Source organism: Orycteropus afer, unplaced genomic scaffold (genome assembly GCF_000298275.1).
Source record: "Orycteropus afer afer isolate SDZICR_OR568_19922 unplaced genomic scaffold, OryAfe1.0 scaffold00068, whole genome shotgun sequence".
Classification (NCBI taxonomy): domain Eukaryota; kingdom Metazoa; phylum Chordata; class Mammalia; order Tubulidentata; family Orycteropodidae; genus Orycteropus; species Orycteropus afer.
In genome coordinates this window covers 10,334,359-10,357,045 of record NW_006921655.1, presented here as the reverse complement: position 1 = coordinate 10,357,045, position 22,687 = coordinate 10,334,359, and the positions used below count along the sequence as shown (strand labels likewise).

The window sequence follows — 22,687 nt, the reverse complement described above, 5'->3', positions numbered from 1 at the left end:
GATACTGCCTCAGAAACCCAAGGAAAGGTCACTATGAGTCAAATCAACTCTATGGCAGTGAGTTTGGTTTTTTTGGTTTGTGTGTGTGTGTGTGTGTACTGTTGTTGATGTTAGGTGTCATCAAGTAGGTTCTGACTCATAGTGACCCGGGGTACAACAGAACGAAATAGTGCCCAGTCCTGCACCATCCTCACAGTCATTGCTATGCATGAGCCCATTGTTACAGGCACTGTGTCATCCTTCTCTCTGAGAGTCTTCATCTTTTTTGCTCACCCTCTGCTTTGCCAAGCATAGTGTCCTTTTCCAGCTACTAGTTCCTTCTGATAACATATCCAAAGTATGTGAAATGAAGTATTGTCATTCTCACTTCTAAGGAACATTTTGGGTGTACTTCTTCAAAAACAGATTCGTTCATTCTTCTGGCAGCTCATGGTATATTTTTACCCACTCCTTACTTACTGACATGGTTAAGTTCCAAAGACCAGGTCGTTATATGAAAATTGACATTATGCAAAAATGGAGGAAGACTATGTATCAGATCAGAAAATGAAGGATGACTGTATCATTGCATAACTGCCAAATTATGTCATTACATAGCTGCCAAACCACTGAGAATCATGGCCCAGCCAAACTGACCTGTACTCTTAACCATCACAGCTGATGTTTCATCTTGTACTTCAGCATTTGCTATGCCAGACATGTTATTAATGCACAGAATAGTTGGATAGTAGATCTTTTACTATTGTGTAAATGTGAATTTTTGGATAACAAGATAGTCAATAAGTGAGAAGTAGGTGTATATGTATTATACTTTACCAGAAAACTACAGATGCTTATGAAGAAATACACTGAATTTCACTGAGAGTCATAAAAAGAAAGAATTAGAAAAAGAGAATGATGTCATATTCTTTGGTGGAAATACTCATAAACAGTCAATTCTTTCTAAATATATATTTAATATTGCCCTAGTAAAAATTCCAGTCCCTTTTTAGAAATTGGCAAAGTTATTCTAAATATTATATGCAAAAATATTTGGACAAAATTTGTTGCTTGTAATTTTAAAAATAATGAGTAGACTCTTATACATCCATATGTTTGAATGTATTTTAAAATTTTATAATAATTAAAATTATTGAATGACAGAAAAAGATATTAAAAAAACTCAAGGGTACCAAATAGAAATCCCAGAAATGGATCTAAGTATGAGATGAAGGAGAAATTTCAAATAAGTGAGAAGAGGAAGAAATTAAATGATTTCCTCTACCTCATTCCAGAGACTAAAATAAATTTCTGAAGAATAAATCAGTTAAAAGTAAAAGCAAATAAATAAAAGATAAAATCATAAAAGACATTGCAAAAAAATTTAGGTAAATACATGATTTTTAGAGAAGTTCTTTAAAAGATTCAAGCTAAGGCGGAAGCATAAAAGGAAAGATTGATAATATTGAATCTATAAAAGTAAAAAAACTTTAGTACCTAACTAAAAAAAAAAAGGTGTCTCAAACATGAGTAAAACAAAGCTAAATTATAAGTACCATACTAGAGAAAAAATTTGCAACATAATGCATAAAGAGCTCTTAAGAACCAACAAGAAAAAAAAAAAAAAAAGCCTGCCTCTTCTCATGTGTAAACAAAAAAGTCAAAAGAGACCATATGCAACTGATAAATGACAAATAGAGGCTGTAAATAGCCAATTAGGTTATGTAGTGAGAATACATTGCTATGGCAAATAACAACAACAACAACAGTGAGAATAAACATGCAGTTAGAAAGAGATACCATTTTTTTTTTTACTTATCAAATCAGCAGAGGTTTTTGTTTGTTTGTTTTTGAATGATAAAGCCCTATATTGCCAAGGTAAAGAGAAATTTTTAAAAAAAGCCAAACTCACTACCATCCAGTCCATTAGGCTCATAACAGCCCCTCCCTGGGTTTACAAGGCAGTATCTTTATGAAGGGAGCTCTAGTAATATAGTGCCTAGGGCACTTAACTGCTATCTAGAAAGCTGGTGGTTCAAACCCACCAGCCACTCCTCAGAAGAAAGATTGAGCAATCTACTTCTGTAGTGATACCGCCTTGGAAACCCAAGGAGGGGTTGCTATGAGTTGGGTCCTACTCAACAGCACATAACAACAACAACATCTTTATGGAAATAGATTGCCCAGTCTTCCTTCCAAGGAGTGGCTGGTGGGTTTGAAGCACTAGCCTTGTTAGCAGTCAAATGCCTGAGGCATTGTAGTTGTTGTTGTTATGTGCCTTCCAGTGGGACCCCTCCTTGGGTTTCCGAGGCAGTATCACTACGGAAATAGATTGCCCCATCTTCCTTCCAAGGAGTGGCTGGTGGCTTTGAACTTCCAGCCTTCTGGTTAGCAGTCAAGTGCCTTAGCCACTATGCTACCAGAGCTCCCATAGGAATCTAAATTGGTCAGACAGTTCTTGAGCCATCATGTACAATTGACTATGCTATTATCTCTTTACGGTCTCTAGGTCAAGTAGGAACTCATATTTAGCCTGCTCTTGACTCATCAGACTCTGACCCTGTTGAGAGTACTTTTTAAAAAATTACAAATGATGTCATTTGTTTGTCATTTGGTGTGCCCAAGGAGCTGTACCTACCTACAGCAGGTACATTTTCCTAATTTATACAAAGATACTATGTAGGCTAGCAAGATTTGTTACCTTTATCAAAAGCCATAGAAATAATGCAAAACTTTTCTAGGAATTTTTATGCAAAAGAAATAAGGATTTTTATTACTTTCTGTATAATAATTTATTTCCAGTAATTTATTGGAAAGAACTGAAATGTCCATTAGTAGAGGCTAAGATTACACCTCAACATAAAAAAAAAAAAAAAAAAAACCATCACAGTGGACCAATAAGCAACGTCATGATAAATGGAGAAAAGATTGAAACTGTCAAGGATTTTATTATACTAGGATCTATCGTCAACACCCACGGAAGCAGCAGTCAAGAAATCAATTTAAGTATTGCACTAGGAAAATCTGCTGCAAAAGTCCTCTTCAAAATGTTTCTTTGGGGGGGAGAGGGGTCATAAATACATTTTATGTCATTAGAAATGCATAATTACAGTGTTTGAGAGCATCTCCCCTAGAAAAGTCAGTAAGCAAGAGCCCCACCAGTCATCAGCTGTCTCTGTAGACACGTGTTCCTATGCCCAACAGAACACACAGCAAAAGGCTTCTGCTGCTGCACTTTTTTTTTCCATTTTCTTTTTGTTATAAACACCATAGCAAATTCAAAAAAGCTGTTTAGACAGAAAAATATCACTGTTCTTGATTTTTCCATGAGTACTTAAGCCATCACACTGAGCTCCCATCACTCTCCCAACACCAACAGCATGCCTCAAAGAAGGTTGTCCAGGGGAAGGTGGTGGTGGTGGTCACCATCCTGCCTGCTGGGATTCTTCTCTCATGGATGGGTGCATTTCAGATGCACTCTGACAGACGGACACAGAAGTCACCTTCATGCATGAGGCTGCATGAACAGCACGCATGGGTGTAAATGTGGATGAGTCTGCAGTGGCTGGTGCCATCTCACTGAATCTGGATGTCCCTATGTTCCAGCTGCATCTCAGGCTGCATGGAGGACTGCAGGCTCTTGGCCATCTGTGCAGCAGTGGTATGGTTGGTCTCTGGTGCCCGCTGGACATACTGGACCTGGATGTCACTGCCCTGGAGAGGTGACCCATCAACGCCTGCTGCTGTGGAATCTGACAAGGCCACAGCGATTAGCTGGGCACACTGCAGCACCTGCCCAATCTGTCCAATGTGGTCTATCTGTTGGTCGCCCTCTCTGTCCTTTGTTATCTGGACCTGCTCCCCTTGAGGCATCTGGGTGATGTGGAGGTGGCCCTGTGGGATTACTTGCACTTGTCTATCTTTTCCAATTTGGTGGACCTGGACCTACCATGCATTGGCCAGGGTATAGTGCGGGGCCTGCGGCTGGGGCTGTGGGATCTTAGTGGCGGATGGTGGGGTGCTCAGAATCACCTCTGAAGTGCTGTAGGATGATGAGGATGGGGTTTTCCAGGAGAAGCTCTTGACGGTCAGGCTCTGGTCTGGCTGCTTCTGCTGCCAGGCTGTCCAGCACTTGGAGTCAATGCTCTGATTCGATACCAGTCTGATTCTGTGATTCCAAATTTATAAAACAGATGACGCCAAATGTCGTAGATGGTGAGGGGGTTGAGCTGCTTCTTGCCATACTTGCCCTGGCCCAAGAAGTTGGAGACAGTCTGCACCTCATGGTAGAAGATGTAGTCCAGCAGTGTGAGCACCATCTTCTTGGCAGTTGGTGCTGATGTGCACATGTCAGATGGGATGATGGTGCAGTGTACCCACATCTCAAAGTTGTTCTCATCACCAGCCAGGTCCTGTTGGGGTAGTCCTCTTCGGAGTTCAGGCTGATCAGGGTGACATTGTTGCCGATGCTTTAACTGCCCGACTGCCCATAGCTGGACATGGAGTCATTGACCTCAGACCCACTCTCTCCATCTTCATTGTGGCTGTCCTCTTCGCTAGGCACCTTCACCACAATGGGGTTCTGCTGACACCCAGGCACTGCACATCACACTTTATTGCAGGTGTCTGTGGCCCCAAGCAGGGAGCCAGCCACCATGGGCACTTGGATGGGACTGTGCTGCTTGTTGGTGACCAGGTCAAGCTTTTCCTCCAGTGACTTGCATGTGGCCTTGAGGGCCTGCAGCTTGGCTTCAATGCTGTGCAAGTGCAGGCAGATCGTCTGGTTGATGGAGTACAGGAATGCCTTTATGGAGGGGTGCTGACAATTGATGTCCAGATGCTGGTGCTTCAAAGCAGGCTCGTCTTCATCTGTCACTACATGATTCTCCAAGACAACTGGGTGATCAGGACTCAGGTCTTAAATAGCAATCTGAACCACATCCACCAGGTCCTGTTCTGACATCATCCAGAATGCACAGTGAGAGGACAGTTCTTGAGCAAGAGGTGTACTCACAGCATGACTGGGGCCTACAAGACAAAGGCATGTGGGCTGCAGAATTCTCATGGTGTTTGTCAGGGAGATGCGATAATGGCATCCATCCTCGTGACAGTACAACCGTCGTGGCAAAAGGTATGGCGTTTCCTTAAAAAACTGAAAATAGAAATACCATGTGACCCAGGAATGCCATTACTAGGAATATTTCCTAAAGAGGCGAGAGACAGCACATGAACAGACATGCATAGCTATGTTACAGCACAATTCACTATAGCAAAGAGATGGAAACAGCCTAAATGCCCATCAATGGATGAATGGATAACCAAATTATGGTACATTCACATAATGGAATACTATGCTACCTTAAAGAACAATGAGGGATACACGAATCATCTCACAACATAGTTGAGCCTAGAGGACATTATACTGAGTGAAATAAGTCAATCACAGAAGGACAAATACTGTATGAGCCCATTACTGTAAAAAGACAAGAGTTTGCTTAAGAAAGGGAACTCACTTTGTAGGTTACCAGGATGGGGAGGGAAGAGGAGGGATTAATTTCGGGCCAGTTGGGGGCCACATGCTGATGTGAGTAAGGGGAGGTATGGTATAGAAAGAGCCTGTAACCACCATGATAACATTAGGAAAAGGGAGGATACCTAATTATGCACATAAGATATAGATGACAGACTCTAATGCCAACCAGTATATCCATAGCACTGCATTACCATTAACACCAAACACCAGACTACAGATAAATACATAAACGTATGAGAAGATCGGATGGGGGTCAGTGAGCGGAATTATACTCTAGACCAAGGATAGATTCAGCAGAGGCTAATCTTGCACAGGTACCAGGGATACAAAATACCCACAATCCTTATGGAAACAACAGAAGGCAGACGTAGAGTAATCCCTCAAAGACAGCCAGACACTGTGGGAGAGAGATCCAATGAATCTACTGACTCAGGACCCTAGTACTGGGGGACACCAGACTCAATTGGCACAACAAAATAAATAAAAGTCTTGTTCTTCATCCTACATTGGTGAGTAGTGACTGGGGTCTTAAAAGCTTTCAAGTGGCCATCTAAGATGCATCTAATGGTCTCCTATCATCAAAAGTGAAGAGTGCAAAAAAACAAGGATATTTGGAAGCAATCAACCCTAGGACACAATGGCCCTCGAGATCAGAAGAACTAGATGGTGCCTGGTTACCAATGCCAGCCACTCGGGAAAAGATCAAATCTGGAGATCCTGGACAGAGTGGGAGGAAAAACATGGAAAAAAAAATTGAAAAACTCAATAATGACCAGAATTACTGGTCGAATCGAGTCTGGTGAGACCCCCAATACTATGGCCCTGGGATACATTCTGGGCCTGGAATAAAACTCACTCCCAGGGGCTGGCTCTCAGCCCAATAGTAAACAAGATATGCACACAGACCACTCAACCCAGGGTGATGCACCCACATACTCTATGGAGATGCATCCCTTGGAGCAATTGACCACAGAGCACTAGAGGGGCAACATTCGCATGGAAGAAATGCAGGACATACAAGAGTTAATTATTTAAAAAAATAATAAAATAATAAATAAAAATAATAAAATGTTTAAAAAACAAAGATGTCACTTTGAAGACTAAGGTGTGCCTGATCCAAGCTATAGTCTTTTCAGTCATCTTGTATGCATGTTAACTTACTTTGGACATGCTTTCAGGAAATCCAGTCCCTGGAGAAGGTTATCATGCTTGGTAAAGTACAAGGTCAGTGAAAAAGAGGAAGACCCTCGACAAGATAGATTGACACAGTGGCTGCAACAATGGGCTTAAGCATAACAACAATTGTGAGGAAGATGCAGGACTTGGCAGTGTTTCATTCTGTTGTTCATTAGGACATTATGGGTCAGAACCAACTTGAGGGTACCTAACAACAGCAGAGACTAAGATGGTAGATCCATACAGTGAAATGATACACTGCCATAGAAAGTATGTAGGAGAAAATTTAGTGGCATTAGAAAGTATTCTTGATCTGCACATGTGTGTATATAAAATATGTAAATGTAAATACATACAAAAGCATCTGGAAAGATAAATGTTAAAATATTTGATTATTTCTAGGTGATAGGGTTTTAAGAGATTTTCATTTTCTTCTTTTGCTCAATTACTAAATATAATGAATATGTGCCACCTTTGTAAAAGGGAAATTACTTTCTAAAAAGGGAAAATAATTTAGCCAGGCTGCAAGTCCAATATTACATGGTACCTCTCCCATAAAATCTTCACTCCTTTCCTCATCTTTTCCTCCTTTCAAGCCCAGGAACACTTTGTTTGGGCTTCTCTAATGATACATTTTATTATGCCTTTTATATAGTTATCTATGTGCAATTGATATCATGACTGGTAAAGTAGAGGGTCAACGAAAAAGGGGAAGACCCTCAACTAGATGGATTGAGACAATGATTATGACTGTGAGCACAAGCATGGCGAGGATTGTGAGGATGGCACAGGACCGGCCATTATTTTGTTCTGTCGTACATAACATTGCTGTGAGTTGGAACCAACTCTGTGGTATCTAACTACAACAGGAGTGATTCTATTTTTCTGAAATTGCTCCATAAATACAGAACCCATTGTTGTCTCTTTTTCAGTGTCTATAGAGTAGATACCACTTGCTGAATTGAATGCATTATAGATATCCACAAGTGCTTAATCAGTGGCCTCTGTAAAGAACTAGGTATACGTAGGTGAGAGCTGTTTTCTGATAGAGTAAGGAAGGCATATTGAGCTTCAGGCAGTTAAGAAGTGGCTGAAATATATGATTCTGAATTGTGACAGCAGATTCCAGTGTGGCAGAAGAATTATGCTCAAGAATCTTGAGAAATGAAATTGCTAGTCCTAATTTGGCCTTGACAGATTTACCTGGTAGTGTCTGCTTCAACCAAGTCAAATGCATTGAATAAGAAGGCTGAAATTTGCCTGTGAAATGTGATTCTCACTAGGAGCTCTGGTGGTATAAGACCTAAGGCATTTGACTGCTAACCAGAAGGCTGGCGGTTCAAACCCACCACTCACTCCATGGAAGGAAGACTGGGCAGTCTACTTCTGTAGAGATACCACCTCAGAAACCCAAGGAAGGGTCGCTATGAGTCAGAATCGACTTGATGGCAGTGAGTTTGGTTTTGGTTTGGTTTAAAGACAGGTAAACCCAGTAGAATTGATTTCACAGAGGAAAATCCTACCATAAGAATATTTTCAAACATGGGTTGGCCCAGTCTAGGAAAAATAAGAAGTCCACATTTCTGTGATGCTATCTTGGCTTTTGCTGTGGAAAATGCATTTCACTTAGCAAAAGTGTAGAATTATATAATTTATTAAACCATCCCCTCCCTCTTAGGAGCATAAGTGATGATTTTCGTGGCTAGTGGTGATAAGCAATTAGCTAAAGAAAGAAGGCTCCTACTTCAAGCTTCTTTTCATTCATTCTGGATTTTTTGTTCAAGTCAAGCTCTATGGATTTCATAGTAGCCTGTCTAAACCCTGTCTTTTGAACTCTAATTGGGCAGCTTTCATAAGAACTGCTTACCAGGCTGATTTCCTCAGTAGCATTTTTTTCTTTTTCTACCTTTAGGAAAAAAAAAAAATTAAAGCCAGACTGTGTCTGATAAAACTTTTTGGAAAGTAGGAAGAAATTATGCCTGAGTCCTTCTAGTGTAGATTACCTTGGAGTTTTGTGGTAAGGAGCTTAGATGTTGTTCCATCTTGGCACTCAGACTAGAGCGTTTCTCCCATTGTTTTTAAAGTAGTAAAATAAGTGTAGGAAGATGAGGGAAAAAAATAAGTAAATTGGTCATGGAAAATGTTGTGTTCTGAAAAAATAAAGCAAATCACTTTCTCCTAATATTCCAAGCGAAACTAAAGTTCTTGAAGGAAGGGAAAGGTCCAAGGAATTTCTGAAACGAAAAGAAAATAGGGTAGATATGTACTGCTGAAGGTACAGACTTTCCCAAACAGTGCTTTATAGGCTCTCAGTGATGGTGCTGACCAAAACGAAGCTTATCGATAAGCCAGACATTGTATTCTGCACCAAGAACAAGGCACGGTTCTGCATTCAAGGTGTTTATAGTGCAGTGGGGAAAACACATAAGCTAACAGGGCAACTTTTAAATACATGTTGATATGCACTATGATAGTGTTAAGTACCTGGAGCTCTTGGAATATACTTGAGAAACACTGAAGTCCTGGGGTTAGAGGAAATCTTTGAGCAAGTGACATCTATTTTGAGATTTGAAGAGGAGTGTGAATAGAAGGTATGTCAAGAGTCTGAGCAAGCTTTGGAGAGGGACAGTTTTGCAGACAAAGGGCTAGTGGCAAGGAATCATGGCCTATTATTTAACCAAAGTTTAGGGGAAGCAGTTGGAGGTAGGGGGAAGGTAGAAATAAGACTGGAGAGGTAGACAGAGAGCCAAAAAATAAAGTGCCTTGTAAAGTCATTTTAGAGTTTGGAATTAGTCCTAATGGCAGTACGCAAGATGGAATGTGAAGGAAAGCTGGCAAAGTAGTCTGAGTCGAGAGAAGAATAACGGAAGACTGCCTGAGATATGCAAGATACAAAGCTTATATTAAACAACTCAGGAAGAAAGCAGCTAGGCTGGAAAAGACATTTGAGGCTCAGCTTATCTTTCTCAGTGTGCCTGAAGATTTTATCCTTGAAGATGTTTCTCAGCTAAAATCTTCTATTAGGTATAGCTATGGAGCTTGTCAAAATTATACCCAACCATGTCCTCAGTAAATGTCTCCTAAAGTAAGCTGGACAACATTTGTAAAAGCTTTACAAATACATAGCGAACACGATCATCTGTGTATGAGCGCTTGCGTGTGTGCACACACACATACACACACACAAGCCTTAAGGTGTAGAAGGTGAGTAAAGGCGTGAACATGGGTGATTGTGTCTCTCATTGCAGTGCCTTCTTATCCAGCACCTTTCAACACACACTCATTGACACTCCCCAAAGATAACTTATCTAATTGCTAGCATGCGAATCGCAAATAGGGATTTTAAATGTAAGTACTTTCATATGTTCCCCCATGCCTTTTTCCAGGAGCTCTGGTAGCATAGTGCCTAAGGCACTTGACTGCTAACTACAAGGCTGACGGTTCAAACCCACCAGCCACTCCTCAGAAGGAAGGTTGGGCAATCTACTTCGTAGTGATACTGCCTCAGCAACCCAAGGAGGGGTCGCTATGAGTTGGGGCCGACTCGATGGCACACAACAACAACATGCCTTTTTCCATGGGAGTAGAGTGCCCAAGATGAGGACATACTTGACAATTTTCTCTTTGATTCATGAAGAAAATAGATTGTAGCCCATGCCATAACCAACTTAAATGTCAACAAAGCCAAAAGGACAGTGGGAAAGACAAGAAAACACTTTGAAGTAACCAGTCCAAATTTAGAAACATTATTATGATTCTTAGTCAAACTTCCATTAAAGATTGTGTGTGTGTGTGTGTGTGTGTGTGACTAATGCTTTGGAATTTTAACAGAAAGTGGTGATTGGGAAGTACAGTGGATTTTTTTTTGTTTGTTTATTTACCTATCTTTTAGGAAGCAGGAACAGAAAAGAGTGTTTTCCCCCTGCCTGAGCCACAAGATTTCTTTCTGGCCTCCCAAGTCAAATTTGAAGACCTTGTAAAAGATCTGAGGAAACTGAAGAGGCAACTAGAAGGTAACAGGAACTTTTCTGTTATTACAATAGCTAAGACTATTTTTAAAAAAAACAATTTAGGTGAATTGTTTACAGCTGTCTCAGGGAATAAAATTGGTGCAGAGTTCCTTTGTGGTACCCTACAGCCCTCAGGAAACATTCCATCTCTACAGAATGTTGGGGGTGCTGTATTTACATATACATCTCTTTTATTAGTGTTGATGATTTCCTTGTTTTATTACCTACCTACATTTTCCCACCAAACCAAAAAAATCTAAACCATTGCAGTCAAGCTGATTCTGCTCTTGGCAAACCCATGTGTTAACAGAGTTGAACTGAGCTCCGTGGGGTTTTCATGGCTGTAAACTTTATGGAAGCAGATCACCAGACCTTTATTTCAGGGTACCATGGGGTAGATTCAAACATCCAACCTTTCAATTAGTAGCCAAGCATGAATAATTTACACCACCCAGGAACCTGTGTACATTTTCCCACGTTTAATAGTAATAACCTTAAAAACAGTAATAATGATAGCATAGTGACCCCCATTGGGTTTCCAAGGCTGTAAATCTTTACAGAAGTAGATTGCCTCATCTTTCTCCTGTGGAGCAGCTGATAGATTGGAACCACTGACCTTGGGGTCAGCAACCGAATGCCTTACCCACTACGCCACGAGAACTCCCATTATAATGACAGCAATAATTTATTGAAAGCTTATTGTGCTTCTGGAATTGTCTCATATAATTCTTATAATGACCTAATAGGTAGTCACTGTATTAACCCTATTGCACAGACGTGGAAAATGGGGCATACATAAGCTGTGGTTGCACAGCCAGTCAGAAACAGAGCTGGGATTTGAACCCAGCTCTAATCAGGTCTATCTGATTAGAACTAATGTATTTTCTCAGTTTATTATGCTACTTCATCTCACTCTCTCTGTCTCTCTCTTTCTTATACACATACACACACACACAAGCTCTTCTGTGTATTTGATTTATGTATATGAGTCTAATAATGATGGTAAGACCCACAGTAAAGCATTCTATTTTAGTTTAATTTACATTTTTAATTATTCAAAACAAAATGCTGAAAGCCCCTTTTTGGCTTTTTTTAAAGGCGAAAATATGTCTCACTTGGGCAGGAATTTTCCTTAGGCATTTCTAGAATCTTGTGTTTTCACTGTGGAGACATCTCCTTGTCCAAGAATATAAATACTTGCCTTGAAGCTTGTATAACTCCAGTTGAAGGGCTCTATGGAGGATTTAAGGAGCGTGTTAATGTGGAAATGGAGCCCAGAGTGCCAAATGGAGAGCTTGAGGAAATGAAGAGCTTCAACCAGGAATATTTTTACACTAAGACTTAAAATAAACAATTTAAAAATGTTTATTGTGAAAGGGGGTGCTCAGAAATCTAACTCTTAGACTGAGAACAGAATAGAAATGGAAGTAAAGTGGGAAAGATCTGCTCCTGGTGGCAGGGAGAACCATTTATTTTTACTTTGGGCATAAAACTTGCTTAAATAAGGATAGTGGTTACAAGTGAATATTTTTACCTTGTAAATTATTTTTAAGGGAATATGTGGTTTTTTTCTCCCGCCCTCCCCCAGTTGATGTGGTTGAGAGAGTAAATTCAACCAAATTGATGCTCCATTTAGGAATATGATATGTGAACTTGTGGTCATTTTATTCCCTCTCCTAAAGAACTGACAGTTTTATCTTTGTCTAAGATGAAGTGCTTGATTCTTATTGTAAAAAAAGCAGAGTAAGCCATTGCATAGCAGTTTTTTCTCTCCCTTGCCAGCGACAGAATTAGGGCCCAGGCCAGTTCTCAGACAACTGAAGGGTCAGCAGTGGTGAGGAAGAGCCCTGCTTGTTTACTCTATGGGCATCCTTAACGCCCATCCCCTCTCATCTCTTGGCCCCTGTAAAACCCTTTGCCTGCCCTTTCCTAGTCTTTTGAACAGAAACCTGATCTCTGTTTGATCTTTCCTCTTCTCTAGCCCTCCTTCCAGGGGCTGCCTCTTTCAGCCACTCTTTTGGGCTCAGCTGCCTTCCCTGTATGTTTGAGGATAAATGGAGGATTAAAAATTGGTTGCTGTTGAGTCAACTCTGACTCATGGCAACCCCATGTATGTCAGAGTAGAACTGTGCTCCATGGGGTTTTCAATGGCTGATTTTTTGGAAGTGAATTACTAGGCCTTTTTTTCCATGGTGTCTCTGGGTAGACATGAGCCTCCGAACTTTCTGTTAGCAGCTGAGCACGTTAGCTGTTTGTACCACCCAGGGACACAAACTAGTTGCTGCTGAGTGAGTTCCAACTCATGGTGAACCAATGTGTGTCAGTGACTGATTTTTTGGAAGAAAATCTCCAAGTCTTTCTTCCAAGGCACCTCAGGGATCGATCCGAACTGCCAGCCTTTCTTTCAGTTAGCAGTGCAGCACCTGGACCATGTACACTACCCAGGAAATCCAGAAAGAGAGTAAGATGAATAAATTGGAAAGAGCATGAAAAGACAGAGTTCATTTGAAATGCCTCACTTTGGGGTACGTTGTTTTCTCTAGGGAGACTCTTAGGTGTCATTTGGATCTCTTAATACTCAATTGACACTTTCTTCAGTCTGTTTTAAGAAAATACAAGAGCTTCTGAAGCTAGTAGAGCTGCCTTATTTATTAAAAAAAAAAAAAAAAGAACATTGCCTCAGTTGTTTTTTCTTCCTTGTACTGAACTTCACCAGATTTGTAGACTACCAAGACCATTGAGTCGACTGTGACTCCCCTCCCACACACATTGAATATTTAAACAAAAATGCCCTGCTAATCTTTAGAGATGCCAATGTTTTTAACACATGAAAGGTACCCAGTAAATATTTAAAGAAAATACAGACCATTGGTTCTCTAATGAATTTCTTTTTCTTCTAAATGCCATCTGGCAGGATGACCAGAGTTGTGGCGGTTCATTTCATCTAACATTCTCATTCAGGTTTAACCTCCTTTTCCATAAGGCCTTGGTTTGAGCTTAGGTTGCATGTTTAATTGAAGAGGACATAATTTTCACACATACAGCAAAGATTTGATGAGGTTCTGAGGTTTATTGTAGTCATTAAATGCTGTGGCTGCTGGCAAAATCCCAGAAAATGTCTAAAGCTAAACCAGATGTGATTAGCAAATTTCAAGAAGTATCAGGCCCCAGTTCTCCAGACAGGCATAGCCATTTAGAAGAAAATGATTTTGAATCACATTAACAACAACTTAACAAGAGAATGTGAATTAAACTTTGGGGTTGGTCATATAAAGGTCATTAATATATGTAGAATCAGTAACATCTTTCAAGAAGACAAAAATTTTGAATAGCATGTTTATGTAGATAAACTAGCAAGGAAGTGATGATAATATCATCTACAATTTGAGTGATTATCATATACCAGGTACTTTACATATATTATTTTTTGTGATCCTTACAGTGACTCTATGAAGCTTATATTATTATCTTTCATAAGATAGGAAATGGAAGTTCATGGTGCTCAGGTAACTTGCTAAGGTTTCACAGGTGGTGATCTAGCCATGTTTTGAAACTAGATGTGACTCTAAAGCATGCACCAGCACCATAACATATTCTGCTTCTGGCTTATAAGTGTCCATATCTGATTGATAGAAGGGCATGTAGTCAAGGCATAAAGCCTCATGAAAATGCAAGTGACAGAAATGTTGTTGTTGTTGTTGTTGTTGTTATTTGCCATCGAGTCGGCCCCGACTCCTAGCGACCCCTCCTTGGGTTTCCAAGGCAGTTATCGCTACGGAAGTAGGATTGCCCAACCTTCCTTCCGAGGAGTGGCTGGTGGGTTTGAACCGCCAGCCTCCTGGTTAGCAGTCAAGTGCTTTAGGCACTATGCTACCAGAGCTCCTAGTGACAGAAATAGCATTCCTAAACATGCATATATGTGCACACACATTCACGCACACACACTCACTCTTTCACTACCAGTACTATATATGTAGAAACTGAGAAAGACACACAGGAAAGAACTTACTTTTGTTGGGCATAGGGTAGAGAAAGTACAAGATAGCTGGGTTATTAGACATAGTATTGCATAGGACTAAGAACTTGAGCTTTGGAATCAGATATATACTTTTTTTTTTTAACTGGTTTGATGAAAATAAGATCTTGACAAATAATCTAACCATTAAAAAGTATTCATTTTCTCATCTGTAAAATGGAACAGTTGTAATACTTACCTTGTGGAAAATAATGAATGCATGGTAAGGGATAGTCAAGCTGATTAGAGGAATGTTGTTTTACTGGAAAATGCATTACTTGTAGAATCAGTTGGAGGGCCAGCTGGCTGTGTATGTAGAGTATCTAATTCCCAGAGCACTGTGCTATCTTCTCTGCACTGTGAAGCTGGAACCAAGCTCTTAGTCCTTGAGAAAATGTTCTGTATTTTATTTACTGGTCTCCATCCATCAGACAATAATTTTTATTATCCTTGATACTGTAATGCTATAAGAATAGCTGGGGATTGGGGAGAGATAGGGTTGGTTGTTTTATTTCTTACTCTTTGACCTAGTTCTCTGGCCAGAATTCTCAAGGTATTTTTATAAACCCATGTGCAGTAGGCAGAATAATGACCCCAAAGATGTCCATACCCTAATCCCCAGAATCTGAGACTGTCTTTGTTGACATGGCAAGTGGGACTTCGCAGGTGTGACTAAGAATAGTAGATATAGAGATTATCCCGGTGGGTCCTATCTAATTATATAAAGGTAGCACCTTGTGGTCAGAGGGAGATGTGACGACACAAGAATGATCATAGAGATGCAATATTACTAGCTTTGAAGATGAACAGAGAGGGCCATGAGTCAAGGAATGAATCCTCTAGAACTGGGAAAGTATTCTCCCTAGATCCTTCAGAAATGAGTGTAGCCCTACCAAGGCCTGATTTTAGGCCAATGAGACCCATGCCAGGCTTTTAATATATCGAACTATAAAATAATAAATCTGTGTTATTTTAAGCCACTAACTTTGTGGTGATTTGTTTTAGTACTAACAGGAAACTAATGTACTAAGCAACAAATTCTTCATTTTGATTTTGCCAAATACCAGTGATACACACACACATCCACGTACACATATCATTGCTCAGGCCATAGATGGAGGATTTCCCAAGTGGTGGTATATACCAGTATTGTATGAAATATAAATTGGTCCTCTCTTAAAAGGGACTCTATGGTCAAATAAACCTGGATATGATCTGTGCTAAAATCTCATCATAGAGACTCATAGAGCACATGAACTGATTAAAGGCTCTGAGAATATTTAACCCGAATAATGCAGCATTTCCCAACTTAAAGTATGAAATGGTTTTTTTCATTCTTTCTCTGGATGCTTAGTAATATGTCACAGAAAATACATTCTATGAAATATAGCTTAAGAAGAAATATTGAAATTTAGAATAAAGATCTGTAAGAACACTTTAAAGATCATTGTTGGTTAAATGATCATCACTGGGTGACCCTAATAGGAGGACGTGAGACAAATAGTTACAGCTTTTGACCCTTAGTATTGCTCTTATTACTTCCTTGGCTACACTGTCCTTACTGGGTTTGTTATCAATGTAAACAAATGGAATGAGTCAAATCCTCTCTAATGTCTTGAAGCCTGAAAGCCAAAATAAATAACGCTAGTGTTATTAGAAATTATTCTCCTGTCACCTCTTCAAAATCTACATTTGTTTGACATGATCTAGTGACCGTATATTATTCTTAAAAATTCATTCTGGTTATGAATGTAGGAAAGCTGAAAGAATTGCATTGTAGTATGAGCCAGGAACTCTTCAGATAGGCATCGAGAAGTCATCATATATTCTGAAAGGTTTATCTAAGAATAAAAGTAAGTTGCCCTTATTAGCTAACAATAGTTACTTAGTATCCCTTCTCAGTATTGTTGACTACTTAATCAACTAGCTGTTTACTAAATCTTGTGTTATTAGTACTGTTATTGCTTATATAAATAAGGGAAAAGTAATTAGCAATTAGCCCAAAATTCAAGACATTCACACATGAGAACATTGGCAGAAATTCACGAATGTATGTGTGTTAATTTTAACATGATTCTGGTGTCTTCTCTAAATTTTTAATACTGCATGTTTGAGCATATCATTTCTTATGTACCATTCAGAAATATTTGATACTATACTTAAACAGTTTGGGAAAAGCAAGAGTCTCATTGACCTTGTGATTCTGTTATTGCTTTACAAATCTATATCCTGATACTTTTAAACTTTCATTATTAAGATGCTGTGATAAATGCATAGTACAGGCATTCAATACATGTTAAGTTCTTCATTCTAAATTTGAAGAGTAGTAATATTTCTAGACTAATGTCATATTGAAGTACACTCATCATTTGGACATTTTCAATCTCTATGTCCTTATTTTAGTGGAGTGACTGGATTAGGCCAGAACCATACAGATGAACCTCTGTTTTATATAGACTAGTACCTGAACAATGTACCTGAAAATCTGAATTATAAGCGGCTATGAATTTGTACATATATTAACAACTCTAGAAAGAAAGGGGTTTTTTATGGGTTAGATCTTCTATAGTCGACATGTCTTTCTATCTGAAGATGGTAGATCACATTCATTCATTTAAATCTGCTCCTGTTTGGGGCAAAGTTATGATAGCTTCTTAGCCATGGTCAAGAACTCTGATGGATCAGGTTGTTAGACCTGTGGGCTTGGGATCATGGTCTCAGGGGGACATCAAGCTCAATTGGCATAACATACTATACAAAAACATTATTCTACATCCAACTTTGGTGAATAGCAACTGGAGTCTTAAAAGCTTGCGAGTGGCCATCTAGATGAAACAATTGGTCTTTCCTCATCCAAAGCAATGAAGAATGAAGAAAACCAAAGACACATGGAAACAAATAGTCCAAGGGACTAGTGGACCATGTGAACCTCCTCCTATATGACCGTGAAGCCAGAAGAACCAGATGATGCCCAGCTACCATTGTCAGCCACTTGGAAAGGGGTCAGTGCAGGAGATCCTGGATAGAGTAGGAGAAAAATGTAAAGCAAAACTCAGTATCATAAAAAAGAATATCAGACCAGGCTTGCTGGTCTGATAGAGCAGGGTGAAACTATGAGCCCTGAGACTATGGACCTTAGTTCTCTTAAGGCCTGGAATTGAACTCACTCCAGTTTTTAGGCAAACAATAGACAGACATCTAAGACGCACATTTATACCAAGTATACATTCCTCAGAATGAGTAATCATAGGTGATAAAAAGAGCAATATTTGCGCAGGGTGATAGCTTAGGGGGCAGGAAAAAAAGGGCACAAGGAAGAAGTAACTACAGGAAGGAAGTGGGAAGAGAGCTGTTACTTTGTGGGGATTGCAGTCAATGTCATGAGACCAAATGGGTATGAACTGCTATATGGAAAATGAATTTGCTTTATAAACTTTCACCTAAATCACAATAAAATTTTTTTTAGAAAAAAAGAGAACTATAAATTTAAAAAAACAAAAACAAAAAGACTCCCTTTCAACAGTTCACACACACACAAAAAAAAATTAACACTGTGTTATGTAGAGGCATAAACCAAAAAAACCAAACCTACTGCCATGGAGACTATTCTGACTCATAGCAACCCCCATTCAGTTTCCAAGGCGGTAAATCTTTACAGAAGTAGATTGTTTTATCTTCCTTCCATGGAGCGGCTGATGGGTTTGAACTGCCAAACTCTTGGTTAGCACTCAAATGCCTTAGGCACTGTACTACCAGAGCTCGTTGTACAGAGGCATAAGGGCAATGCAAATACACAAATAAAATCAACTGTAATAAAGAGTTAGACAGGAAGTGAAAGAGGGCATGGAACTACTATTTTTTTTTCGAATGAGACTTGAAGAATATTAGACTCATTAAATTGTGTTATGGAGAACTTTGATAAAAAATTTTAAGAAACTAACAAAATCCCTTCATAAACACAACCTGACATATGCAAGATTGTTGTTGTTGTTGTTATTTGCTGTCAAGTCGGCCCCAACTCATAGCGACCCCTCCTTGGGTTTCCGAGGCAGTATCACTATGGCAGTAGGATTGCCCAACCTTTCTTCCAAGGATTAGGAAGTGAGAACATTTAAAAATGGTAGTTTATCAGGAGCCTAGGCAGAGACAGGTGCAGTGGAAATACTTTAACTATTTAAATATGCATATGAAATTTTGACAACTAAAACTGGGTTAAAAAATAAATTGCCATCAATTCTCTCTATAGATAGGTAGACTGAGGATCAGCAGTGGTTTTAAAAAATAATAGTGTGTTATTTTAACATTAATGACTATGAATCAGCTAAACTATTTACATGTTGGAAAACCTTTACTGTTTGAAACCACATGGTAAGCAATAGACTCCCTTTTGTTTCTCCTGCAAGGTAGAAAGAATCATCTTCTTCACCATTTATCTCCTTTAACTTAATGAACAAATTAAGTGTCTGAACAAATAAGTTGATAAGATAATACTAGCGAGGCAATGAAGGGTGAGGTGTATGAGGCAGAGTTTGAGACTCTGAGTGCTGATGATTTTGGGGAGCTGCCTGTGGAAGAGTTGGTATCATCAGTGAGAGAGAAAGAAAAGGAACTAGTTAGCATAACACACAATTTTGCGCTTGACTAATATTGTTTTCATTTTGATTTGAGGGTTATCTACTATACCCTTCTCTCTTCCTCTTATACCAGTTAATCAAGGGTTGACTATAGGAAACCTAATAACTGATATTGCTAATCAGCTAATGGATACTCAAGTTTGTGTCGTTGGGAGAAAAGGATTCTGCCATTGCTCCCCTGTCCAGTTCTTTAATGTAGGTTTGCCTTCCCACCATCCATTGTAACTCTGGCTTTCTTATTTCCATGTTGGCTCCTCCTCAGTCAGAAATCATTTATATCTGTCCACCACTCAAATCAAAGCATGGCCTTTGGCTGTGGGGATTCTACCATTTGCTGAATATACTGTTCCAAATATACATTCTGTTGATATATCCATAGGATTCATTTGGGAACTCATAGAACTCCCCTATGAGATGGACCTCAGCTAAAATTCCATTAACTCCATAAAACTCCTAACCTCTGTAAACCCCTCCTCTGACTGGTGAACCACAGTCCAATAATGCCCCAAAGTCTGATTATTTCCTTTTCTTCATTGCACAGCTACCCTGATAAAGCCTTGTAGGGAAGGCTGAGAGAAAGATTCAAGTATAAATTTTTGACAGTGTAGAAGGGTTCTTCCTCAAGGGAACTGGTATCTCCTTCATTCAAGTGATTCTGGGTCTATAAACTAGCTCAAATCTAGGAATTGATTAAGGTGTCTTGACTCTGAATTGGTGATTCAAGTTAGACTTCTCTTCACTTGACCTAGAACTTAATACTTTTGAGCCTAAGATAGAATTCAAGTTAATATTATCTGAGGATGTAAAGGAGACAGTTCAAAGGAGTTCTGTAATCACTGTTCCTTTGAATTTATACTAGACATAGTCAATGGTCTATCTAGCAGTGGTGATGGTGGTAATTGTTAGTTTTCATAGAATCGGTTCTCAATTCTGACTAATGGTGACCCTTGTGTGCAGAGCAGAACTGCTCCTAAGTTTTTCAAGGCTGTAGCTTTTCTGAAGTAGATCATTAGGCTTGCCTTCCAAGGCACCTCTGAGTGGGTTTGAACCACCAACTTTTGGTCTGGTAGTCAAACAATCGTTTGTGCCACCCGAGAGCTCCTTACCCAGGGGTAGAGGGCTACAATGGAGCATTCTGGCTCAGGTGTAGACAATGTGGGGAAGCACCTAAAGCTGCCAGATTCAATGAACAAAAATATAGGAGGCCCAGTTAAATTTAAATTTCAGATAAACAGGAATTTTGGAGATATAAGTATATCTCAAATATTGCATGGGACACACTTATACTAAAAAAATAAAACTTATTTATCTCGAATTCAAATTTAACTTAGTTGGGCAATCGCCTTTCTTAGTGATACTGCCTCGGAAACCCAAGGAGGGGTCACTATGAATTGGATCCCACTCCATGGCAATGAGTTTGGTTTTTTTTTTTTTTTTTGGCCCTGTCTTTAACTTGCACGTCTGTAGAGAATTTAAAAGCAATAATAAAACTAACTGCAAGTTGATTTCCTTGTTACTATCTGCATGCACTAGCAATTCTAAATAATGTTAGTCATAAAATACTCATCTGATCCAGGGTTGACATGGGGCACAGCTTCTATAAATATGTTCAACAGTGTGATGGGTGTCCATTTCCACTATCACTAATGACAATATAGCATTTAATAAGCACTTACTAAATGCCAGCAAATTTGCTTACCTCGTTTCTATTTCTCAAAAATTACTACAAAGGAAGTATTATTCCTTGCATTTTAACAGTAAGGAAGTTGAAGTAACTTTGCTACTAATGGCAAAGCTGAGGTTTGGACCAAGCTTGTTTGATTGCAAAGCTTGTACTCGTTCCCCTGCATCATGCTTATTCTCTCACTGAATGTGGTCTGGAATGATAAATCTTGAAGAGTAAGCCCCTCTTAGTTCTCCAGTTCATCCTCTATTAAGACACTACAGAGAATAATTGGATTGAATTTAGGCATTCTTGTCTATACTTCAGGAGCTCTGGTGGCATAGTACCTAAGGCATTGGACTGCTAACCAGAAGGCTGGCAGTTCAAACCCACTCACTACTCCTTGGAAGGAAGGTTGGGCAATCTACTTCTGTAGTGATACTGCCTTGGTAACCCAAGGAGGGGTTACTATGAGTTGGATCCAACTTGACAGCAGTGAGTTTGGTTTTTTGGTTTTGTCTCTACAATCACTCAACCAGTTTGTCTCTTGTGATCTCTGTCCTCTCACCTCCTGCCTGTTGATCTCTTCCTCTCTGTTTCTCTTTTTCTCTGTCTTTATCTCTGTGACTCTGTCTCTGTCTCCATCTCTGTCATTATCTAAGTCTACATTTTATCTCTACAACACATAAGATAAACAGACTAGTGTGATATGGTTATCCAGACTAATCACAGAGGATGCCAGTGCCACCTCTAGGCAACCTGGATGATTTTGACTCCTTTGTTATCTCTTCCACTTGTGGAGATTGCATGCAGTGAGATTCTAAAGCAGTTGAGGAAAGTGAGGGGACGTTTCCGGACTTGTCAAATCACACTCAGAACAGACTGCTGCTTCTGTGCAGGACCAGCCCCGACTGCAGAACCCAAGATTTCTAGCACCTGGCATTACCAAATGGCTTTTTCTCCATGAAAGTACAAGTTTTCCCTAAGAGAAGAAGAGAAGAATTAGACTTCCTGGTGAGAAATGCTGTTTAAGTACTCATTTTGAACATATTATGTGAACACCATGGCTCTCATAAAGAGGGAGCAATGACTTTGAAAACTTTTGCAAGACTTCTGAGAAAAGATGGCTGGCTGATCTCCCCCAGATTACTAAAACAATAGTGAAGTGAGTTCACAAATGCAAAAGCATAGGGAAAATGAGAAGAGAAAAAACAAACAAACACAAAATGTCCAAGACTCAAAAAGCAGATGGGCAAGTGGTAGAAGAATTAGCCTAGAAGTGAAGAAAGCTGAGAAGCAATCCAATTTTGCCAAAAGAGAGTGTAAATTTATGCATAAATATATAAATCATCAAAGAAGTATTTCAAGAGAATTTGCCACAGTGACAGACATGGGTTCCTAATTTTGAAAGACCCACAAAAAAACCTAGCACAGGAGAGTAAAACAGGTCGATACTATTCTTGTGACATTTCAAAATACTTAGATTTAAAAAAAAAAAAAAAAAAAGACTTGTACACTTCCAGAAAGCGGGGAAGGGTGGTGGTTGTTGTTAGGTGATGTCAAGTTGATTCTGACTCATAGCGACCCTAAGAGGTGTGCATGGAAATAAATCACATACAGAGAATCAGGAAGCAGAATGGATTCATACTTTTCAACAAATAACACTGGATGCTAGAA

At 39.4% G+C, this 22,687-nt stretch overlaps 1 protein-coding gene and 1 pseudogene across 1 annotated transcript in view; one reads left to right on the top strand and one right to left on the bottom strand.

Moving 5' to 3' along the window:
* Positions 1 to 22,687, top strand: part of FMN1 (formin 1) — a 586,562-nt gene that overhangs the window by 381,189 nt on the left and 182,686 nt on the right. Inside the window, exon 13 of the mRNA XM_007940485.1 lies at positions 10,581 to 10,701. Coding sequence (XP_007938676.1) covers positions 10,581 to 10,701 — 121 coding nt within the window. The remainder of the gene's footprint in view (positions 1 to 10,580; positions 10,702 to 22,687) is intronic.
* LOC103196705 lies at positions 3,556 to 4,945 on the bottom strand (annotated as a pseudogene).